The sequence below is a fragment of the Trachurus japonicus genome, chromosome 1, assembly GCF_045865225.1.
Source record: "Trachurus japonicus isolate A0001 chromosome 1, Traja_1.0".
NCBI lineage: Eukaryota > Metazoa > Chordata > Actinopteri > Carangiformes > Carangidae > Trachurus > Trachurus japonicus.
The window spans coordinates 32,136,721-32,159,489 of NC_140907.1; the positions used below are offsets into that span (position 1 = coordinate 32,136,721).

A 22,769-nucleotide genomic window follows, 5' to 3' on the forward strand; every position below is an offset into this window, starting at 1 on the left:
ACTACGGTTATTTGTTCTGTTGTAAAGACCATTTTATTTTGAAAGGAATGTCTATCTGCCTTCCTTTCTGGCTTGACATAGTGATGGATGGGGAAGAGGTGTGGTCAAAAGAAAACCTCTACTTCATTCAAGTGACACTTCACTATGCGCTGAGGCAGCCTGTGCATCTTGACTGTATGTCACTCTTTTCATACTGCGCCTCTGTGTTCTGTCTTATTGGATATAAATGACTGATTTCCAAATGGGTAAGAGCCTTTTTTGTTTACCGTCTGTATTTTTTTTAAATTGATGGTCCTCAAATGTTTGTACATTTTGATTTCAAATCTCCACCAAGACTTGAAAACTGTTGTAAAAGTTGTATTTTCTTTTTGTGTTAGTTATTCTGTTCGATAAGCTGATGAATGAGATGGCTTTATGACATTTTATCACTATAGGCTATTGCCTTTGAATTTATCCTAATTCTGAATGAATGAGTAAATCAACCTGTGATTATAACTCAATGTTTATAATAGGCCAACCCTAATTAGTAGTCATTAATACACTGTCATTTATCTTAGCATCCATCTGGTCACTTTCAGCTGTCTAATTTAGAAAAAGCTGTGACATTTGAAAAAATAAAATAAGGTAAAAGCTAATTGTATTCTTTCTAGTGTGACCTGTTGGTTCCCTGTCAGGGAAGCAGATATTGAATTGTCTTGTTCAGGGTCGCACATATCACGTTCTGCACCCTGTAGTGAAGCGATGCACTGATGCAGCGTTCACACTCCTATCTCACTGAACCGCATCATCACCACTAACAGGTTAAAAGCAGATGCTGCTATCTTTGGACACAGGTTGAAATAATCCACTTATAAATAGTCAAAAACGGTCAAATAACTTTGTTTTTTATATTTGGACCTAAAGTCTACAGTAAATGATGTAAAGTGACGAGAAGAGTTTGAGGGCTTATGACATCAGCTGGTTGCACAAAACAGATGGAGAGGAAGGGTGGGGAAGTGGAAGTGCTGTGGTCACATCATCATCAAAAACACATACAAGTACATTGTTGCCATGCAGTCACCATTTTGTTGACTTTTACTGCTGCAGATTTGTTTTCATTGCTGTCAGACTTTTACTCCGACATGTCTCTGTGCCTATACCTGTGTGAGATGAGTGGAGTTGTCAGTTCTGGCTGTGTTTCAACGTGACACCGTCTCTGCCACTCAGAGATACATGTACATTTATATTACTTCTGTTTTTTGTCTCATGGGAACCTATTTGTCTCTCTCTGTCTCTATCTCTCTGCTTGCTGCTTTCTATCTTTACCCACATGCACAACCCACCGCTACGCTTCTAAAACACAGTAAGCCACCTGCAAATAAGTCATTTGGCAATAAACAAATCCTTTGTGCAATGAGTTTTTAACCCGAACACATCAGGCTGTAACATTGGTGGGTCAAGAGTTGGCATATGCTGCTGGATATTGAAGTGTGTGAGACAAACAATAAGTAATATTGCAGCTTTAACCCTGCACCTTGTAATGGATGGATGTTGTAATGCTACTGGATGGATGGATGGGTTTGTTGCCATTTACACCAATGGAAATCCATGATCTAAAAATGGCCTCAGGCCGTCATGATTGCATTATCACATTTAGGGAACTTTACCTCATCAATAAATCCAGTGACAGCGTGGGATTGTTGATACAGAAACCAGTGTAGGATGTAGTTTTACTTGGTTGCCGATGGTAATGTTATGTGTTGCGGAGATAACCTAGCAACCGGCCAACTTTTGAATCGATGGTGATGATGATAAAAATGATGACATATCATGATTGTGTCAAGACATTAGCTTTCACATGAGACCTGACAGGAACCTCTTTAGTTTTAATATAGATCAGTGTGTTTTTGCATGCAAATATCCAAGTGTGTGTTTTTCAAGAAAAGAAAAAAAAGGAAGAAAAAAACCACAACACCTGTCTCACACATTTTCCAGAGAAACCTCTCTTCCTCTGTGGTTTGTCTGTGAATATAGTGATATCTCATGCAGATTTTTATTCAAATTACTTTACAGTAGAGAAGCCGACACAAAAGGTGATATCAGCCTGATTCACTTTCTACCTTGAAGGAAGCCTACTCTATGATGACATGGACTATTATGACCTCATCATCCACTATAGACTCTATAGTGGATGATGAGGTCATAATAGTTGATTTCATCTTTTCAAAAATGTATTTGAAGAAAGCTGTGTTGCTTATTTTAAATGTGAAGAATAACTGAGAAATGTGCTGAGTTTCTGAGAATCTGTGCTAATGTTCTTTGTTTTTTTTGTCCTGATCTCTCAACAGTTTCCTCAGATTTTACAGCAGACGAGAAGATGGAGATTGAGAGCATAAGGACGTATAAGGACGACCTTCTGGACGATATCCAGGTAACACACAAGAGCTCATATGGACAGTTAGTCAGACACCACAATATCTTGATGTTTCTGTTGCTTGCCCTGCTTCTAAGGCTGAGCTAACAATTATTAATTATTTGTCTTACATTCTGCTCTTTCCAGAAGCTAAAGTTGCAGATAGACGATGTGATGGCAGAAATACTCAGCTTCGAGTCTGCAGAGGAAAAGTGAGTTTGACTCTGGGGAAGCCCCGCACCTGTTTAAACACCTACAGTACCATACAAACCAGTGATACTTTTATAGACCTTTTCATACACCTCCCACATTACCTGGCGCTCCTATAAGAAGTTTTATATAACCACACCGAGAACATGGACTCAAAATCATCAGCACCATGCTGTAGCTTTTCATTAAACAATTGGTCTCCACAATCATTCAGTTCATGATACTGATGCTAACTTGAAAAGGGCACTGACAATTTGAGATTGTGGATTTATTTCACTTAAAAAATTGGAATATAGATAAATAACTGATGGAATATTTTCCAAAATACAATAGTGGAGTAGAGCACACACATCCATATCCACGCACATATTTTCCAAAATATACACCTTATTAGGTACAGCCTGCCAGAAACCCTATAGTCTATAGTCTGGTCTCATTGAAAGTGTTTTAGGGAGCTGCTGATTTAACTGTATGGCCATTATGGTGGCTGCAGTTTGTGTTATACAATACAAATACAGTATATTTAGTCACAACACAGTGACACAGCACTACAAACAACAGCTTCCACAATGATCATACAGTTGAATCAACATCTCTATAAAACCACCTGTATAAACATCATGCAGCTAAGAATGATATATATACACCTATAGGTGCCCTCAATAAACTAAAGTGTATGCAATGTATAGCATAATTTATTCAGTTAATCATGCATGCTTATTATGCTTTACCTGCAGCAAGACAATAGAGAAGAGCAAACAGTTCTCAAATGGAAAGAAGAAATTCAACATGGACCCCAAGAAGGTGAGTTCATGTCATGTACTAGTCAGTCAGTCGACCTTAAAGACGTAAATCATGAAAAGCTTCACCACCACATGTCGACTGAGCACCTTTAGCGAGCAGCCCTCTTGTCGCGTAGGAGGAAGTCCTACACCACAATGGAGCTGCTGAGACTCCCCGAAATGACACTGTCACAGGCCCAGATCGCACTTTCAGTGGTTTCAGTGGCAGGTCAAGCCTGTCACTGTTGGGAACAGAAATGTTTGCATCAACAAATACAACAACATAACAGTACCAGTTTGGGTTTTTGAAAAAGGAAGGTTACTCTTGGTGTTTTTGGTTAGAGTTAGAGTTTAACTTCACATCTCTTTAGTTTATGTGAGTTACTAGGGATAATATAACATTGCATTGGTTGTTCCTGCAACCGGATCTTTCTTTTTTATTTCAAGAACAAATTTGAATCATGCTTTCCTTTCCCCGTCAGCCCCTCAGGCAGAGGAGAAAGAGGAAGAGAGATTGGTTTTAAGGAATTAGGATTACAGAAATGGCAAGATCGCTTGGTTTTACCAACTGTCGATGAGATCATTCTGAAACTTAAACTCAACACATTGAACCACAGCACAATAGGAAGTGTGCGTCTTGAGCGCTATGTAATAAAACTTTTAAAAAAAATGCTAAGCAACACTTTGCTTTGTCTGCATGTGTTTGTGTTTGTGTGTGTGTGTGCAGGGCATCAACTACCTGGTGGAGAACAAGCTGTTGGATGGAGGCGCTCAGTCCATCGCTGACTTCCTCTACAAGGAGGAGGGACTCAACAAGACGGCAATTGGAGAGTTTCTTGGAGAAAGGTGAGTTAGGAAGGTAAAAGAGGGGGAAGAGAAAGACGAGATACTCAGGAAGAAAGAGGGGTGAAGGAACCAACGAGATGGACACTCTGGTTTCATGCATCTCCCTCCGCCTCTGTCCTACAGGGAGGAGCTCCACCTCCAGACCCTGAAGGCCTTTGTGGATCTGCATGAGTTCTCTGACCTCAACCTGGTCCAGGCCCTGAGGTAAGGCCTCCTCATCCTCCATCCTGTCTCATAACAAACACAAATGATCACTAAATAACAAGGAACATAAATGAGGAAGACGTTCATCATGTAAAAACAGAAAAAAAAACTGAGAGTCACTTTGTTCTTAACATTGAGCAGCAACCACAAACTTTTTGGGTTTCCTCAAACAGTATGAGCAACCACATCAGTGGAAAGTCATGGTGTCAGTCGCTGGCAGAGTTAGAGGGCAAATTGTGAACAGTGAAGAGAAAAGTACTTAGATATTCTATGTAGATAAAAAAAAAATAATAAGAAAAAAAAAACATCATGGAGAGAACTTCTCAGCCTGGAGGAAGATGTTGTTTGAGGCTCTGCAGGGACTTTATCAGGTCTGAGATAAGGATCCTGATAATGTCAACAGGCTAATCTTGGTCACTAAGACTGCATAACAGAAATCCTGCACCACGAACTGGGGGTGTGAAGTTTGAAACATGTGGGCACTTATTTACCAGACTAACAGAGCGTCAAAGTGAAACCAGAGGTTTCTGCTTCTGCTCCGGAAGTATACTGTAGAAACCCCAATCAAATTCCCATCATCAATTAAAACTATGCCAATGGCTAAGAAAATGCAGCCTGTTTCAGCACAAGTTTCTCAATAACATGGATAGTTTAAAAGCATGGCACAGCCTTTAAAACAATCACCATTCACCACAAGCACCAGATACTAAATGTTACGGCACTACAGACAAGTCCTCAATTAAGTCGAGAGGTCATGGTTAGTTCAGACGCATCTGCGATGACGACAGAAGAAGAGAGTGCGACTGTGGGTTTTATAGACAGATGAAATGAGGCCATAGGTGACCACAGTTTTGCTGTTCTTTAGTTAGAGTTTCTTATAGAGATTGGTGTAGTGGATGGAAAGAAAGTGACCCTAAGCAAGAACACGTCATCATTTCAGTCAGACTCATGAAATCAGAGGACTTGGTTCTCTATGAAAAGTTGCATCATGGGAAATGCTTTCAATGCTTGACAAATACTGTTAATTTAAAGTTGTAACATCAATTGATTGCTTTTTGGCTTTGTTAATCTGTCTCTTGCAAGACAACCGACTCCACGGAAGTGAATTAAGAAATAAGGAAATAAATATTCAGGTCGAAGCTTCGTATCGCAACCAGTTTCATGACTCAGAGGAAGTAGAGTCACAATAAGTCTCTCTTGAATTATCTAGAATTGAATTAATAACATTTCCTGTGTACACTCATTCTCTGGACGTGCGAGCCCCAGTCCAAACACACCTCCGGACTCGCATGTCTGTCATGTAGAGGTCTTATTTTGTTATGTTGTGTTGTGTTCGTGACAGACAGTTTCTGTGGAGTTTCCGTTTGCCTGGTGAAGCCCAGAAGATCGACCGCATGATGGAGGCCTTCGCCACGCGCTACTGTGACTGCAACACTCACGTCTTCCAGTCGACTGGTGAGCTGCAAGAAATACACGTGTGTCCACTTCCTCTCTGAGCTCAACGTGTGAGAAAATGTTTTTGTGTGAGCGTCGCAGTGGATGTGTTTGACTGACCACAACATCGCTCTGAGTTTGTTCTTCTGACTTTCATTTCTTCTTTTGTCAGATTTTGTCTCTACTCTATATCTATGTGAACTATATTATGGGTTTATATGTAAATATATCCAGATTTTTTTTTAACTTCTGCTTATTTTTGTGTGTGTTCCTGTTGCATCTTCCACCAGACACGTGCTACATCCTGTCTTTCGCCATAATCATGCTGAACACGAGCCTCCACAACCCCAACGTGAAGGACAAGACCACCCTGGAGCGATTCTTCTCCATGAACAGAGGCATCAACAACGGAGAGGATCTACCCAATGATCTGCTCTCGGTGAGAACTCCCAGCCAATCACAGCATCCAGTTAACACACAGGGAAGCATCAACCCCAGATGTCAACACAGCTGATATTTCAGCCTCTATTTTTACCCTTAAGAATTAACCATACAGCCAGATCATGGTACAATACTTAATTCAAAGTCCAGTGTATTTTTTTTGTCTTTGTAATAACTAACCTTAAGATACAAAAAAGTATTTGTCTATAGGAGAAGACCCAAACAGTGTATGTAAAACACTCAAACATGGTCAGAAAAATAGGTATTTATTGTTTAAAATGACGGTTATTTATATTTCCTCAAAACAACTGTAGATTGTGGCAAATGTTACTCAACCAACAGTAAATATTAATATTAGTTGGGGACTATTTTCAACCCCAGATAAATACACATTTGATGTTATAAGGAGTATTAATGGCAGCAGGGAGGTGTACGTGGGATTGAGTGAGAATAAACAGCAGCAGTGTTCATCATAAAGAATCATCACATTACCCAGTGCAACAGTATGGCCCCATGATGTGGTTTAATAAGCTGTGCAAGGACAATAGATAAGAAAAATTATTATTAGGATTGATTCATTGTTGCCTTATTAGCCAGAGTTACTGTAACTATTTAGCCCATGTCAGTCATTAACTCACTTTTATATAGATTGTGAAATAACTAAAAGTCCAATTCCAGAGAATTTTGATGACTCATACGACTTCATCACTTAAAAAGTACTCATGTACTGTGTTATTTAAATTACCGACTGCAGTGCAATGTGCATGTAAAGGAGCAGTGTCTAAATTTGGCTAATGCTACATAGCCAAGGTTAGCACTAAAAGCATTTCATTAGCTAATCTATGGGAAATCGAAAGAGTTCAGCATCAAAGTTAATTTCTGTAGTCAGCAGCTTTTCCTCTATTTGAGTAAACTAGCTTACATCATTTTCCGATAACAGAAACTCAGTTCCAAGGGCGTATTTATAACCTCTTATGTTGTAAAGACAACGTTGGGTTGTATCCAGCGACAGCCACCACCAGCTGCTCCTGATGAATGACCAATTTTGGTTGGAGAAAATTCAGTTTAGAGGTTAGCTTTCCTAGAATAATAGTTTATGCATACCACGGGATTTCAGATGCGGATACTGTATATTTTCGATATTTTAAAAATGAAACAGAAAATGAATGTCAAAATTAAACACAGATACACTTTTCAGGACCAGACAGTACTTTCCCTGCTTTCACCACTGTCTCACAAACACCGCATCATCTGGAACAGAAACACACATTTATAACCACATCCAGGTTTTTATTGTGCCAGTGTTTCCACCTGTAGGTCACAGTTACCCGTGGGAGGTGATAATGGCAAACAGTGTCCCAGACTGTGGGCAGCTGTTGGGTTAAAGACATGTGAACATATAAAAGTTCCCACGCTCACACACATTAGGGGTCTCAGAATGAGTGAATGGAATAACTGCATCTTAACACTTTTAGCATTTCTTGATTTTTTGTGTTCAGCAGATGATGCCAGACATTAAATGGTGCCCCATTTTTTCATGTTTCATTTGTTTTTTTCTTTTACCTCCTACTCAGAAACTGTATGAGAGCATCCACAATGAACCTTTCAAAATACCAGAAGATGATGGGAATGATCTGACTCACACATTCTTCAACCCTGACAGAGAAGGCTGGCTCCTCAAACTTGGTAAAACACAACACTTACATACTTTTTTATGAATAGTTACAAACAACCATGACATGCGAACACCAAATTTCCACACCATTCAATCTATTAACCCTATCCCATCACAAATGTAACCTGAAAGAACCAATATAAAGGTCTAAATATGATTCTTGCTGCTGTGCTATATTACATCTGCTAAATAAGGTTTAAAAACAGGAAAGTAGAGAGGAAGTTCAGAGAAAATGACCCAATATTGGAGCATACCCTTGTGCATGTGCACGCAAACCGCACAGCATCATAGGGGTTGTAAACACCGAAGTTCAACTTCACTCAAAAAACCTCTAGTATTTGTATGTCGGTCAGCTTGTCATGAACTGACACAACTTTTGAATTTTTGTAATCTCTAAAAAGTTGCACTTTTCTTTTTGTTGTTGTTTCTGTCCCTCAGGAGGCCGAGTGAAGACGTGGAAGAGGAGATGGTTCATCCTGACGGACAACTGCCTCTACTACTTTGAGTTCACCACTGTAAGGCTTCCCCACTGCTCCCCCCATGTCACTTCAGCAAATGAAATACACACAAAAGTCTATCAAGCCCTTTGTCCACAAGTGACATGAAGACTGTGTTCAACATAAAGACAATACATGGCAATACACACTTAACAGTCATTTGTACAGATGCTTAAAATGAACTCCTGTGGTCTATAATTAAGTTGTTTGCTGCAAAACCCGCGCGATAAATAGTGATGGTTCATGGCAGAGCTCACGCAGTCTGTAATTTTAACCACATACAGGTTTCTGTTCATATTGGTGGCAAGAAGTTGTAGCTATGAAAGTCAAACCAGAACTTAACTGTAGAGGTGGCTGATTAGAAAAGGTTGACAGGTTGTTTCTTAGCTGAATAACCCAGTGTTGCAAATCCCAAATTAGCCTCAAGGGGCATCACAGTCTGTACAGTATTATGACACCCTCTGTTGTTTGTCCCTTGAAACCCTCTTTCTTCTTGCTCTCCTGATACTGTACAAGCACTAATGCTGTCCATCTCTTTTCAATGTGTGTGCAGGATAAAGAGCCCAGAGGCATCATCCCTCTGGAGAACCTCTGTGTGAGAGAAGCGCCATATCCCCGCAAACCGGTAAGTTTCGACAAGCTGTGCTTTCTCTTATCAGAAACATGTTTGAAAATCTAACTAAACCAAATTTAACAATGTACCGATGGATCTACAGAGAGGCTTGGAAAATGATTATCATATGATTCCTGTGTCATCTAGTATTGCCTGGAACTGTACAACCCAAACAGTCGAGGGCAGAAGATCAAAGCATGTAAAACAGAGACGGACGGCCGAGTGGTGGAAGGGAAACATCAGTCCTACACCATCTGTGCTGCCAGTGCAGAGGAGAGAGACTCCTGGATCGAGGCCATCAGGTCAGACTGCGAGCGTGTGTACATGTGCATGATTGGGCAAATAGCAACACAAAGTAGAGCACAACTAGACACATGATAATTACTCACATGATAATCAGCATAGATAGTTATTAGAGAGATTGGGGGTGAAGAAAAGCACTGCTGCACTTAAGCTAATATTTAGCTCTAATTAGCTTTATCCCGAAGCCTAAGCTTTTTCTTTTTTTTTTATCTGTCTGCTGTTAGTAGGTTATACATTACTTTATGGGGGAAATGATGGTCACACTAAGAATCATCAAAACAGTAAAGACATTTTTTAAACAATGAGCTGAAAGCCACTGAAGTGCTCTAAAGAACCGAGAAGGACTACAGAGTTGGTCTACACCTTTATTTGATAGCATAGTTGAGAGAGACAGAAAATGGGGAGGCAGAGAAAGGGGGAATGACATGCAGTAAAGGGCTGCCCAATGCGGGATTCAAACCGGGGCCCAATGCAGTGAGGACTATAGCCTCTGCATATATGACGCCTGCTCAACTCACTGCGCCACACGGCGGCCCAATTACAGTATCATTAACTACCTATCCTACAGTAACTTTATCCTGAACCCCAATCTAAGGCTAATTCTAACCTGAACCTCAAATGTTCTCACAACGATTGTTTAAAACCATATGTCCTCACGATCACAGGAAAACATGTACACACATACACACTTTACATACACATACACATATACACACCTTTCTATACTTGTGAGGACCCTTGTTAAGATAGCGTAGCCCTTAACCCCCAAACTAATTCTAACCTCACCAACCAACCAAAACAAGATCTTCACATTCAAACAGTCCTTTCAAGTCATGCAAGAATCATTAAGTACCAATCCTAACTTTATCCTGAACCCCAATCTAAGGCTTATTCTAACCAACAATTGTTTAAAACCATATGTCCTCACGATCACAGGAAAACATGTACACACATACACACTTTACATACACATACACACGTCTTTCTATACTTGTGAGGACCCTTGTTAAGATAGTGTAGCCCTTAATTCTAACCTCACCAACCAACCAAAACAAGATCTTCACATTCAAACAGTCCTTTCAAGTCATGCAAGAATGTCCTCAGCAATTGAAAATAGTTAAACACACACACATTTACTAATATTGCTGGTTGTGTCTCCTTTACTTCAAACAGAGCAAGTATCACCAAAGACCCGTTCTACGACTTGGTCTCTGTCCGTAAGAAGAAGGTGATAAACCAGGCGCCTCAGGACTGAGCTGCCCACTGTTCTCTCTACTGTATGCCTACGAAAGTTTACCTGCGCCCCCTTTACAGTTGTATTAAACACTGTGCAACAGTGCAGTGCAACTGAGTGCGGACACTGATGGCCAGACAGACTGACACTGACGAGATGCGTTTCAGCTAAAAGTGGGACTTCTCTTTCCACTTCTCCTTTTACAGACTGAGCTTAACAGTGTCAAAGGTGAAAAACATGGACTCGTTTTTGTTGCCCTCTTTGTTCACGTGACAAGCCACAGATCATATGTCCACAATATGGTGTTAGTGAAATCTCTTTCGTGGTACATGTTGTGTAATTTGTATTTTTCTGTTTGCATAATTGCTGAAGACATGGTTGCATATTTACACTTTTTGCATGGTGAGAGAGAAGAGAAGAGATATAGCTCCTGGGATCAGCTACTGTAGACAAATCACGCATGTGACGTCTCAGCAGTTCCTATAATGCTATGAAAAAAAAAGGCAGTGTCTTTCTCAGTTTTCACAAGGTTTTGATACAGCCACTGGCAAATACAGTAAGAGTAAACAATCTTCTTTCTGTCCAGTGATTTTACATTTTAACAAAGGTAAGGTTGGATGGTTAGGTTGGATGTTGTCTTAAGATATTTGCTAATAAAATACTTAAGTTTGTACATAAATTTCACTCTGTTGGTTGCTTCATAATTTGTCATACTTAATATGACAAAATACTTTATATGACATTTACATTGAAATGTAGAGGCCTGATTTTTCTTTTTTTTAGTGCATCACTTAATTTTCAAGTGCAATATGCAATAGGTCAATTTTTGTGTGTTAATAACTTTAGCTGTACTTACATTGTAAGCCACTGTAACTTCTATACTTCATACACTGTAGTATGTATTATTGTAAATGTTGTATGTGTTTTGATCTATCTGATGAAATAATTATTTAATAAAAAAAGTAAAAAAAAAAAAAAAAAAGTATTCTGGGCCTGTTTACATGTTAGACTGGATCCAGATTTTGGTTTAAAGGGCAGATCAACAGCTGTGTTTTTCAGATGAGTGCACTTTGTAACCATACGACCACACCTCACTTCCGTATTTTGAGTATGTTGACACGATCTGTGTTGATATGCTCATATCCTTTTTTGTGATACTTGAAGCACCAACACCTACACCTTTGTGGTTTAATGCATATCATATACACAAGCTCTGAAACCATCTCATTTAAACCATTTGGTCAGACTTTCACAGGTTTTAGACCAGCTTCCTTTGGCTTCCTACATCAACCAACTCGTGGTTTGCTATTACATTATGATCTAAAATTATGAATGTAAACATTTTAAAAGATGGCAGAACAAATGCGTAATCTGCATTTTAACAAAGTCATATTTTAATTTGGAAATGATCAAATTAAGCTTCACTTGTTTGCTTCTTGCAAAACATCACCTGTCTGTCTATGGCACCTTTAAGATACATTTTTTTATTTAATGTTCCTGAATAAAATACACTGTAAACATCCAAAACTATTTCTTTTTTGATCAGCATGCAGCTGTATTTGTGTCAGAATAAAAAATTTAAAAAAATCAGCTCTGCCATACACTGCACGTTTGTTTTGGTCAACTCTTCAATCTGTATCTTCGAGGTGTCACATTTTGAGGATGTTCTGGCTGTTTATAGTCACTTAATCTTACAGAAACGTCTCTGATATGACAGGAAAGTTAAACGGACAGTAGCAGTGTTATTGAGATGGACTTAAAACAGGAAACAACATATTTTCAGCCCTTCTTTGTGTGACTAACACTAGACTATAAATTAGTGCGAGAACGCCTCTTCCTGCAGCAGCTGACTTCCTGTTTCAGTGTTGCACCACAACCCCCTCAGAAACCCTCCTACTTCACATCCTCACCTCTACCGCTGAACCCAACCCTAAGCTCCCATCATGCCTGTGGTTCCACCCTTGAGTGCAAACACTCTAGCGTAGCAGAGGGTGGACAAGGGTGTCAGCTAGTGGTCACTTTTTAGTACAGTGCAAACATCCGACTCGCCATCATTAAAGTTGGAGTTATATACTGCTGTGTCACCACTAGATGGAGCTGCAGTCAAAGTGATGCATCGCGTTTGAACAGACAGATAGCTCTGACAACATCTTGTCTTTCTCCCAAAACATTTTAATTTTTCACTGAAGTTTAAAAAAAACAAAAAAAAACAAAAAACAATCTTAAGTGTTGGTCCTGCTGTTTCAATTCAGCCCATTGAAAAAACCTTCTTCAAAGCACCTTTAAAATATTTCCTTATGGGACCATAGAGCAACAACAATGAAGAAAAGATCCCACAATGGATTAATGCAACAAGAAGACATTAACAGAAATAGTTGGTAAAATTGACTTGCGCAGAAAAGACAACATGGAACAACACATAATGGCTCTATTCTCTTTTCAGTAATTCAAACAATCATCCAAGGTTTGACAATTTTGTTCTTTGAGTTGTTCATGATCAGAGTGGTTGTCTCCCATTTTTGGATCTTTAAGTGGAGGCCGTTGAGGATTAAAAAATAACTCCAGATCAGGGAAAAATCATTTACAACTTGGATGTTTGAATTGTTTTGTTCCTTTTGCAACCACACACACAACTGCTTTCCATATAATCTCTAATAGCTGAAGATGTGTGCAAACTTACTTCACTTTCTGTGCACTTCAATGTACACTAATAAACCTATACACACTGTTCCTACATCCCCAAAGCCCTAAAATAGGCCTACAGCAAACAAAACAACAAGTGATCACCGGGAAATATCTCATGTAAACCTCTCTGCACCCTCCCAGGGAGACAGATACACTTCAAGACTTTAAACATTTATTTTACACATGGCTCTGAACATAATGTGTCAGTCACCTGATTAGTTTTTTCTTTCTGTAAGGCATTGGGTAAAAATTCAATATTGCACAATCACAGGTGGCATTAGCGTTGAGGATGTATTGTGTAATCCTTATTAAGCCTGCGTGGCGGCATTTTGTCATCAGAGAACAGCAGGTTCACCTCAGGACACTTTACACTCCTTCTTTTTTTGGCGTCGACCCTTTACACCTGTATAAAAGAAAAGAACAGTCTGTAAACATAGCAACACTATAATATGAAACATTTGACCAAAGAAAAGTTTATTTGCAATAAAAATCAAAGTAAATCAGATAATTTGTCAAATTTCAGACAGCCACATCTTTTGGAACTTACTGTCATTGTCCTGTGTCGTCGTGACAGTTTGCTGAGACTCCGTCCTCTGGCTCAGTTTAGACGACTTCTTCATCTTCCACTTGGATGTGGGAGTTCGCACGATCACATCAAAGTTGTCCTCGTTCTCATCTGTCCTTTTGGTTTCTGTGGGTGTAGTACACGTGCTGTCCGCGGGGCTGTTAGGGGAATGCTTACTGGACGCTTTCTTCTTGAATAGTTTCTGGGTCCATGTGAGCTGCCCCTTCTTGTCCTGTGTGAACCCGTTGGGCCTCTTGAGGCTGTCGTTCGTAGGTTCTGACGGCAGCGGACTCAGCTGGCCCATCCTCTCGCTGCTGGCCAGACGTGGCCTCGCCTGTTGCGTCTCCTCGGGAAGTTCAGCCAAAAACGACCCCTTCTGATTTCCTAGCCCCTGCAGAGACCCTGTTGGACGTGGGTTGTCCCCGAACACCAGCGAGTATTTGGGATTGTAGTACTTGTGAGCAGGCACTTGGATGTTGGCTTTCCGTGAATCACCTAAGCTGACCTGGAACCGGGATGTCGTGGCGGGTAGAGGCGGCCGTTTGGGCCCCGCTTTGGAGCGCACTGAAGCAGTTGTGTTATTATTAGCAGCAGGTGGACTGACGTGGAACTCCTTGTAGAGGTCCACCTTCTCAGAGATGGCGTACATTTCGCGGAAGTCCCGGTCAAAGATGTCGACCACTTGTCCCGTCATCACTGTGATCATGTTTCGGTCCATACGAGACGTACACCAAGAGAAACTGCAACAGAGAAGCCAGTTATCAGCCTCACTGGTCCCCAACAAACATTACAATCATTTGATATCATCATGCAAAATTAAAGAGTTCCACTTTATTGCAAATTGATTTATTTTGTAGCGTTGCTACTTGTCTCGATTTCTAGCAGGACTAACGTTCTTATTTTAGCCCTTGTAGAGGCATTGCTCTAGGGATGTCTAGGTGCTTAGTAGGTCCTTCAGTGAAATATCTCAAAGGAGCTATCAAAACATCTTGGGTGACTATTCTTGATGCACAGAGGATTAGTTAGGGTTAGACCTCACCTGTAGGAGCCGAACGCAACTTTTTCTCCGTCCACCAGCATGTACTTGTTACGGAGTGAACCAGCAAGTTTACCGAAGGACAGTCCGAACCCAGTTCCCAGCAGGGTTCTGGTTCTGAAGTTCTGTAGTCAGAGGGGATAACACACTTTAACTTTAAACTTCTAGAAGGAAAAACTAAAACAATAACAGCTTAAACATCCATGCAAACATGTTTAAATAAATGCATTCATATTCTGTACCATCTTGATGAAACACATATTTACACTTGGTACAGATTTGTTGAAACTATGGGTGATCTGGCCCATGTACTATTTCTAAGGTATTGCTAGGAGGGAGCTCTAAATCATTGGATTTCATGGATGCAGTTGTATGTTTCTCAGGCTCAGAGTCTGTGCTACATTTATCTCCTTACCCGTAGGTGCTGCGAGCCAATCTGCAGCCTGGAGCACATATCCAGGAAGTGCGGTACACCTTGGTGATCCAGCAAAATGTAAACAGGCACCGAGCGTCGCCAGGCTGCATCCATCAGGTCCTGCAGGATCTGGATGTCAGTGAGCATGTCCATCACTATCGCAATCACCTGCCAGAGGAGAGAGAGGTAGTTTAAGGGCAATTACGACAATTAGTAACAGAGAGAAATTGGTTGTTGTGCAAGTTAAAACAAGTCAACCAATGGTGTCACACTGGTGCAACTGCGCTGTCCCACTTCGAGGGCAACAAAGGCCTGAATAGGTGGAAACTTTGTGACCAAACCTATCCCAACCAAGATTCATTGTCCAGAAGTGATGAAAATAATCCGACAGCAAACAATGGTGACACAGCCCAAGGATTATGTTTTTCAGTGTAAGTATTTGGTTTCAGCTAAGTTCAAGAGCCAAGGTTGACAAGGTTGCTAGGTAACAGGTGAACAGTGCTTTCAGATGCAGTTGGTCAGGCCTTCGATAAGGACCACACCTTCAATAGACCACATCCGCTGAAGGATGCTGGCCCTGTATTTAGGTCACAACTAAATAGTGATAGGGTTTTTTTTTTCAATAATTTTCTGAACTGGAACCAAAATATCATGCAGAACTTATCATAACAAGTATTTTTACACAGCCACAACACAGCCTATTCACAAAAAATAGAACCACATACATTTTTTAAATTCCAACTGCAGCCCTGACACAAAGAAAGACTGTAAACCACAATTTGTCAAGTGGAAAAAAGAAAAAAAAAAAGAAAAGACACTTGCACTGGCTTTCATTTAGTCGAATTAATCATACAACGCAGATGATTCTGCATGGCAGAGCAGAATGACTTGGCTTCACTTTCATAGCTTGTGGCTGTGCAAATTTTCACAAAACCCCTTTTATTTATTTTTTTTTAACAAAAGCTGGATTTACATTTTATAAAATGTACATTTATGATATGTCTGTCAGCACTGGGTCAGTTTTTCAATCATATTGTAGCAGGAAGAAAACCACATTGTGCTCTGTTTCTCATCCATGCTACGTTTCTATAGCTAAGAGAGGAAAAAAAGAATCAATAAAATGCTTAGAGGCTGAATGTCTTTTTAGACAAGAAGCAAAGAAACCAGCAGGTGAAGCTAATCTGTCTAACTGAAGCACTTTGCCACCAAGGGATACGCTCACCCCCAGGGCGCTGTGCAGCCGCATGAAAGAGTCTTAGCTGCTGGGTCTGACAAAACCCCAGTATTATCCCTGTGCTGTGTTCCTGTCAGGCTGACAGATCATAGACACACAGCTCCACAACAACAAAAGGAGACATGTTGAGGAATTTAAGACTTGCATTTGTCTATGTGTTACAGGAATGCTGCTGCACAGCTTTTGCTTTCTCCTCTGTTTGACTGCTGGGATTCGTACGAGCTCTTACTGTAGCTTTCATCAGAATAAAAGACCACATAGTTGTGTGGGTAGGCAAAACAAGACGGCTGTTAACAGGCCTTTATCTGGGAGAAATAACAGCTGCATTTCGATGGAAACCAGTGGGATACAGTGGTTAAAACCATAATACTGCTCTGAATATGTTTTATATACTGTAGTATTGTGTTCTGCTAATAAGTGATAAACATCAGGATCATTTCAAAGTCTAGAGAGCACAACATTCACCATAAAGTGGTGTAAACATTATAAAAGCCTTGTGTTACACTCTCCCCCTCCCCCTGCTGGTCATGATGTGCAATTGACCAATGTATTCCAGTTTGGTCTGACTGAGAAGAAACCTGCAAGGAAGGAGGGGGGATTCACTCTCTTCCACCTTCCTGCTGCTGATGCAGCAGGTTGTGTTGATGTGTTGTGAGTCTGTTTCATTGTACATCTTGGGGTACATTTTGGGATTTGTTTTTCATGCCTTTATTTCTATACAGTTTAGTTTTGGTGTTGATTTAGGGGAAAGACACCAGGTCCAACACATACAGTATTCATGGTTGGATGGAGTCTAACAGATTTAATGTTTCCTTTGTCCCCACTGCCAGTCAGTTGCTTCATAGCAGATAACTTTACAATGGTTTATAACTGTCTGGCTCATTTGTTTATTTGCACAGATAGTTCAGGCTGTTGAAATCTACACCTATGGGCACTTTGCATCTGCTCTTTACGCTTCATGCTGTTTATGTACTGATATATTACTTGTTAATCATATTTTATGCATACTATTTAATCTGCCCACTATGACGTGTTATCTGTTGTTGTCCGTATTGTACAGTGTGTTTGAATGTCTTTGTGTGCATCTGCAAACCCATTTTCCCTGTTGGGGGACAATATAGATACTTTGACTTTGACTTTACATCTTTTTATCATTGGTCATTTTCTTTCACTTTTGTATGTTTTTTTTTGTTTTAACTGCAACAATTTGACTACTGTTATTTTCAAAGTCACCAAAGCCGACTTCTTGCTTTATACAGTGTGATATAGAGGAAGAAACAGCATCTCTTTCAGTATTTTTCCCTTCTCTTGCCAAGTCAGACACCGTCCATATTTTTTCCATGATATCGGCTGATACAGAGGGAGAACATTGCAAAAGAGGAACATTTTATTTCATTGACCTTGCAACTGTTTGACTAACAAATCACCCTCAGACCAGGAACATTATACCACATGTATCACAGCAGTGGTTGTCATGGTGCACTCCCTTTTCTACAGTACATAATCTCAGAGAGCAAATAGTCTGATTAGAAAGAAATGACGGACTGTTCCAAGTTCATCTTCATTCATAAAACTGTTGACGTACAGAAAGTGTCACATAAAGGCACAGTCTGTGTGAATCCCAAGTGTTGCAGGGACTCAATTTAAGAGTCAAAGCATTAGAAGTATCAGGACAAAAGACAAAGGGGACAATAAGACAGAGTGTGTCCTCTAAAACATGTCGAGGCATGTTACGTCAAAGCGGAGGATGAAGGCCCTGGGAGCCTGGGAAATGTGCATCACTCTCATCACTCACCCCCCACCCCGAAAACCAAAGTCATGGAAAAAAAGTGTCGGCTTTAAACTTACAACAACAGTTGCTCTGTTCCTCTCAGAGACGGCCTGTTGTTTCCACTCAGTGTCTCACTGAGGAAAAATGCTGAGCAGACGTGCGAGGGTAGCGACAGAGATACAAGCTGAGGCACGTGGAGGGGAGAGGAGAGTCGATGCTGGGGGAGTCGGTGCTCAAACAAGCCGGATCATCATCATCATCATCATCATTGCGCAAATTGACATTGGGCAAAGAAACATGCAGGGAGAGGAAATTCAACATCTGCAAACACGAACATGTCAGCGTCAAGAGAACTGGTTTCTCAGCGTGTGTAACATTTGTGTTTGTGTTTGTGTTTGTGCTTTTATTTTAACAATAGCACATTGGCATTTCTGAACACGGCTGGTAGGTTTCTCACAGTACTTTATACGCACAGTGCAAACAGTAGCGAGCGTGCTGTAAACACCTGACGACTATTTAAAGTACGTAACATAACCTTTCAGACAGAGGATGGAAAAACTTTTCAAAAGTACCTTTATTTTGAAGTGTATACTGTAGAGAGCTGGCAGGCCTTTGGGCTAGTAAACAAAACAGATGTGCTGCTGACGTGTTCCTGCATGTAACATGGTAAAACCTGGAAGGTGGAACTACCAGATTCAATGTTTACACACTAAAGACCGCAAATCACTTCATCAATAAAAGCATAAAAACAGGGAATAGAGCAATAGGTCGGGGGACATTGATCTAGCTCAACCACTTCTGAGGTGTACTGTAATGTGAACTTTGCTACCAGGAAGAAAAGGAAGGAAAAGAGGGGAAGAGGAAAGAAAGTTTAAAAAGAAAAACACATTAAAGAGAGGAATGTGAAAGTAGAAAAGAAAGACAGTGGGCGTGTGGAGGAAGGGGGAATTTCTGAAGATAATTCCCAGGAAATGCTAAAAGAGTTCTGTTTAATAAATTCAATTAAACAACTCACAAGGACTTATTTGGAAACGCGCTCCTGACCTGGTTCTTAAAGAGGCAGGGAGGCCCGACACTGTGGGCAGGCGGAGCGGATGACTCAGCTCGGTCTATGAGTAAACACACACACACACACACACACACAGAGACCCACTTCAGGGTGCTTAGTTACTGTGTGAGGAGGTATTAATCACTCACACATGAACCCACCTCCCCTGGACCTTATGCAACCCAACACAAAAGACTGGCTCTGAAGTTATTGTTGGACGTGTTATCTTCAAGCAGAGGAAACAGCGTGTGTGGGAGCTGAACGAACATGGCCAGAAGTACACGGACACCGGCACACACTCTTCTTCTTAAATGATTTATAAAACAACAGTGAAGGTTTCCAAACTTCATCCTGATTCAGCACCACACTGTCCTCCCTTAGCTGTAACTAACCATCACTCTCATTATTAGTTAAAAATTAGAGGATTTTAAGTGACTGATCTGTGAATCATTTCTCAGAAAAGATCAGGGTTTCTTTAAAGGGATAGTTCAACATTTTGGCAAATTGGCCCATTGCCATACTGTAATCCCTATAGTTATAGCAGTAGGTTCGTTTAATTGTCGGTGCAAGTTTTTTTTAGCAGAGCCGCAAGCTGCTCAGAGCTACGCTACGGAGGCTAATGGGATTTCTTGGTTTCCCTCATCAAACTCATCAAATACACAATCCAACAACTCCAAAACGCTCTGGTGGACAAGTTGTGACCTGCACATTCACCACGCTATGAGAAAATTAAAAGAACGTTACCAGACAGAGTTGTTTTAGAGGTAAATGCAGAGACTGCTTGCTGAAAAACTGTCCCATCAGCGATTTTGCATGAATTTCCCTCTAAAACAACTCTGTCTGGTAACATTCTGTTATTATCTCATAGCGTGGTGAATGTGCAGGTCACAACTTGTCCACCAGAGCGTTTTGGAGTTGTTGGATTGTGTATTTGATGAGTTTGATGAGGGAAACCAAGAAATTCCATTAGCCTCCGTAGTGTAGCTCTGAGCAGCTGGGCCAATTTGCCAAAATGTTGAACTATCCCTTTAAGATAGATTTTAATGTTGTCTTGCTCCTCACTTTGTGCTGCGAAACCCTCCAAACCAAAAGACAGATGATGAAAACCAAAGCATTTCATGTGGATATTTTGAGGTTGCTTTGTTGCATTGGTCTAAAAATAAGTTAATTGAATTAAAGTTTTGTACCTCGAGGCAGAAGAACAATGTCAGCTGTGTATTTTATGAACAAAACAATTAATCGATTAGAAAATGACCTGAGGAATAATCAGTAGATCCGTTTGTAAGTCGCCGTCATGTTCATGAATTATGTCACATAAGAGTGTAATGTTTCTGCTGTCCACATACTTTTTTGGCCACGTGGTGCAGCTTTATTACCACCAATCATTAATTTGGACATGGAAGTTTGCAGCTCAGATTAGCCTGTATGACTAATGCACAACACAAACAACCACATGGTTTAGTTTTTATATTTGATCAGGTTTGTTCGAATGCATTTGAAATGTAGACTAGAAAAAGAGAGATTACAGAGATTACAAGGTCAGGAGAAAAATACATATTTCGAAAAATGTTGGTGGCAGCTACAGAAGAAAAAAAAAGTTAATAAAAAAAAAAAGTAGACTAGAAGGTTTTTCAACTTAAATTTCCAAAAACAAAGAGGGAAAAAGTGATTTGTACTGCAGCAGCACCCAGTTCCTATAGGGTTGATCATGTGATCTGTTGTTACTGAGGTAGAATTACAGGATTGATTACTGTACAGGTAATACACGCATCATTTCCTGTAAAGGGGCAGATAATACAGAAAATGAAACCTGTCTTGTCATCCACACAGATAATCTCATTGATCAATCTGTACGTTTGCCCCTTTGCCCTATATTGCCCAAATAGTCTCTAGACTATAATGAGTAGCCTATAATAGTCACATTTACATTAAACGCATGTTATTCTTTGTATGAAAGTATTTATCTGTCACTATGAGCTCACCTGTGCTGTCACCTGTTGATTTGAACTTGGATCGATTGATTGTCTATTACTTTGTGACCCTATACTGGGACAGACTGGGTATCCTATCCTATTGTGTGTAGTTCAAGTAAACACACCTGTGCAGGACATCACAGAGTGTATAGCCTATATATGTCTGGACCGGACCAGCCGGACCTTCTCACCTTGCTGGCCTCCTGTATGAGCCTCCGCACCACCTCTTTGATGTGAGGTCCATTATCTTTGGGCGGGTGTGTGTGCACGGCCACCCGGGTCACCCCTTTGAACAGACCCCCGCCGGTCCAGCCGATGTCCAGCGGCGGCACCTCGGTGTCCGACATCTGGGGCCAGTAGGTGGAATGGTCCCCCGATTCCTCCGCGTCCGCTCCGGCACCAGCAGCAGCAGCAGCTCCCTGGTCCGGCCGGGGGGAGGCTTTGCTGCTGCTGCTGCTGTTGCTGTTGTCTTTGTCATTATTCCCAGAGTCGTACTGTTTGAAAGTGCTCAGCAACAATTTGACCTCTCTGGCTGACAGAAAGTCTTTCATCTTGTCATCCTTGAGCCGGGTCTTGAACGCACCGTCGCCGTTCTTCAGCAGCTCCTCGATGGCAGCGCGCTGCTCCTCGCTGTAGTAAAACTCCGGCTTGGTGTCCGGGACCGTGGCTCCGATGTGGCCGTCTTCCATACACATCAGCTGGGACTCGGCCATGGCTGCGGCCGCGGTTCCCTCTCTCTTCGGTGAGGACCTACCCGCAAATACGCGTGACACCGCGGCCGGAGAAGCTCCAACTATCCTGAGAAACTTTTTTACCTGTCAGGGAGCGACAGAGGCGGAAAACCTTACGCTGCCTTCAGGGACTATCGGAAAAAGGAATACCAAAGCGTACACACGCCGAAAAGACTGTCAAATGGTTAAATTAAGCCTTGAAGAAATTCCTTCCCGTCAGCAAATAACACCTGACTTTACTGTTGCTTTTAATTTAAGACTAATTTGTGCTATTTTTTCATAATTTTCATATTCAACAAGTAAATAGCAGATATCACATTATCTAAACTCTGCCTTGTTTGAATGTTATTCTTGCAGCCTATGTTCATAATTAAATTCTGTAGCTACCATTACCCATCTTATCCCAACTGTAAAGTTTATTCATTCTTTAAAAGAAATGAGTTTGGGAGTAGTATTTGTGTTCAGAATGTCTAATTTACAGACAGAACTTGAATGCAGCAGATGTTTGCAAAGGGCTGGTTCAGTTGGAGCAGGGCTGAGTTTTATTTCACTTAGTTGCCACCCTGTGTTCACGTTGGAAAGAGAGAAAAAAAACTGAGCAAAGAGCAATTTATATGTAGGTCAAACAAGATAGACTTAAGGCTCGTGGAGCATGTGACACATCTGCAGTTCAATCAGAC

The 22,769-nt window shown here is 40.8% G+C and overlaps 2 protein-coding genes across 3 annotated transcripts; one reads left to right on the forward strand and one right to left on the reverse strand.

The window, feature by feature from the left end:
- Positions 1–133: 133 nt before the first annotated feature.
- cyth4b (cytohesin 4b) lies at positions 134–11,594 on the forward strand. Of its 2 annotated transcripts, none has more exons than XM_085785621.1 (13): positions 134–245; positions 2,328–2,410; positions 2,540–2,604; positions 3,340–3,406; positions 4,112–4,230; positions 4,354–4,434; positions 5,777–5,889; positions 6,159–6,307; positions 7,884–7,995; positions 8,423–8,499; positions 9,035–9,106; positions 9,242–9,396; positions 10,571–11,594. In XM_085785621.1, the coding sequence occupies exons 1-13, from the start codon at positions 227–229 to the stop codon at positions 10,650–10,652; spliced, it is 1,194 nt and encodes a 397-aa protein (XP_085641747.1). In that variant the 5' UTR covers positions 134–226; the 3' UTR covers positions 10,653–11,594. The 2 variants fall into 2 exon arrangements, with proteins under 2 accessions (XP_085641747.1, XP_085641741.1); XM_085785615.1 differs by having other exon boundaries at positions 5,777–5,886; positions 6,156–6,307; positions 10,571–11,591.
- A 1,841-nt stretch (positions 11,595–13,435) lies between these two features.
- LOC146992327 (protein FAM83F-like) lies at positions 13,436–22,153 on the reverse strand. Its single transcript, XM_085785625.1, has 5 exons — positions 21,550–22,153; positions 15,333–15,500; positions 14,921–15,042; positions 13,864–14,621; positions 13,436–13,719 (listed from the first exon to the last, which is right to left on the reverse strand). Exons 1-5 carry the CDS (start codon positions 22,069–22,071, stop codon positions 13,673–13,675), a joined length of 1,617 nt encoding a protein of 538 aa, XP_085641751.1. The 5' UTR covers positions 22,072–22,153; the 3' UTR covers positions 13,436–13,672.
- Positions 22,154–22,769: the final 616 nt, after the last annotated feature.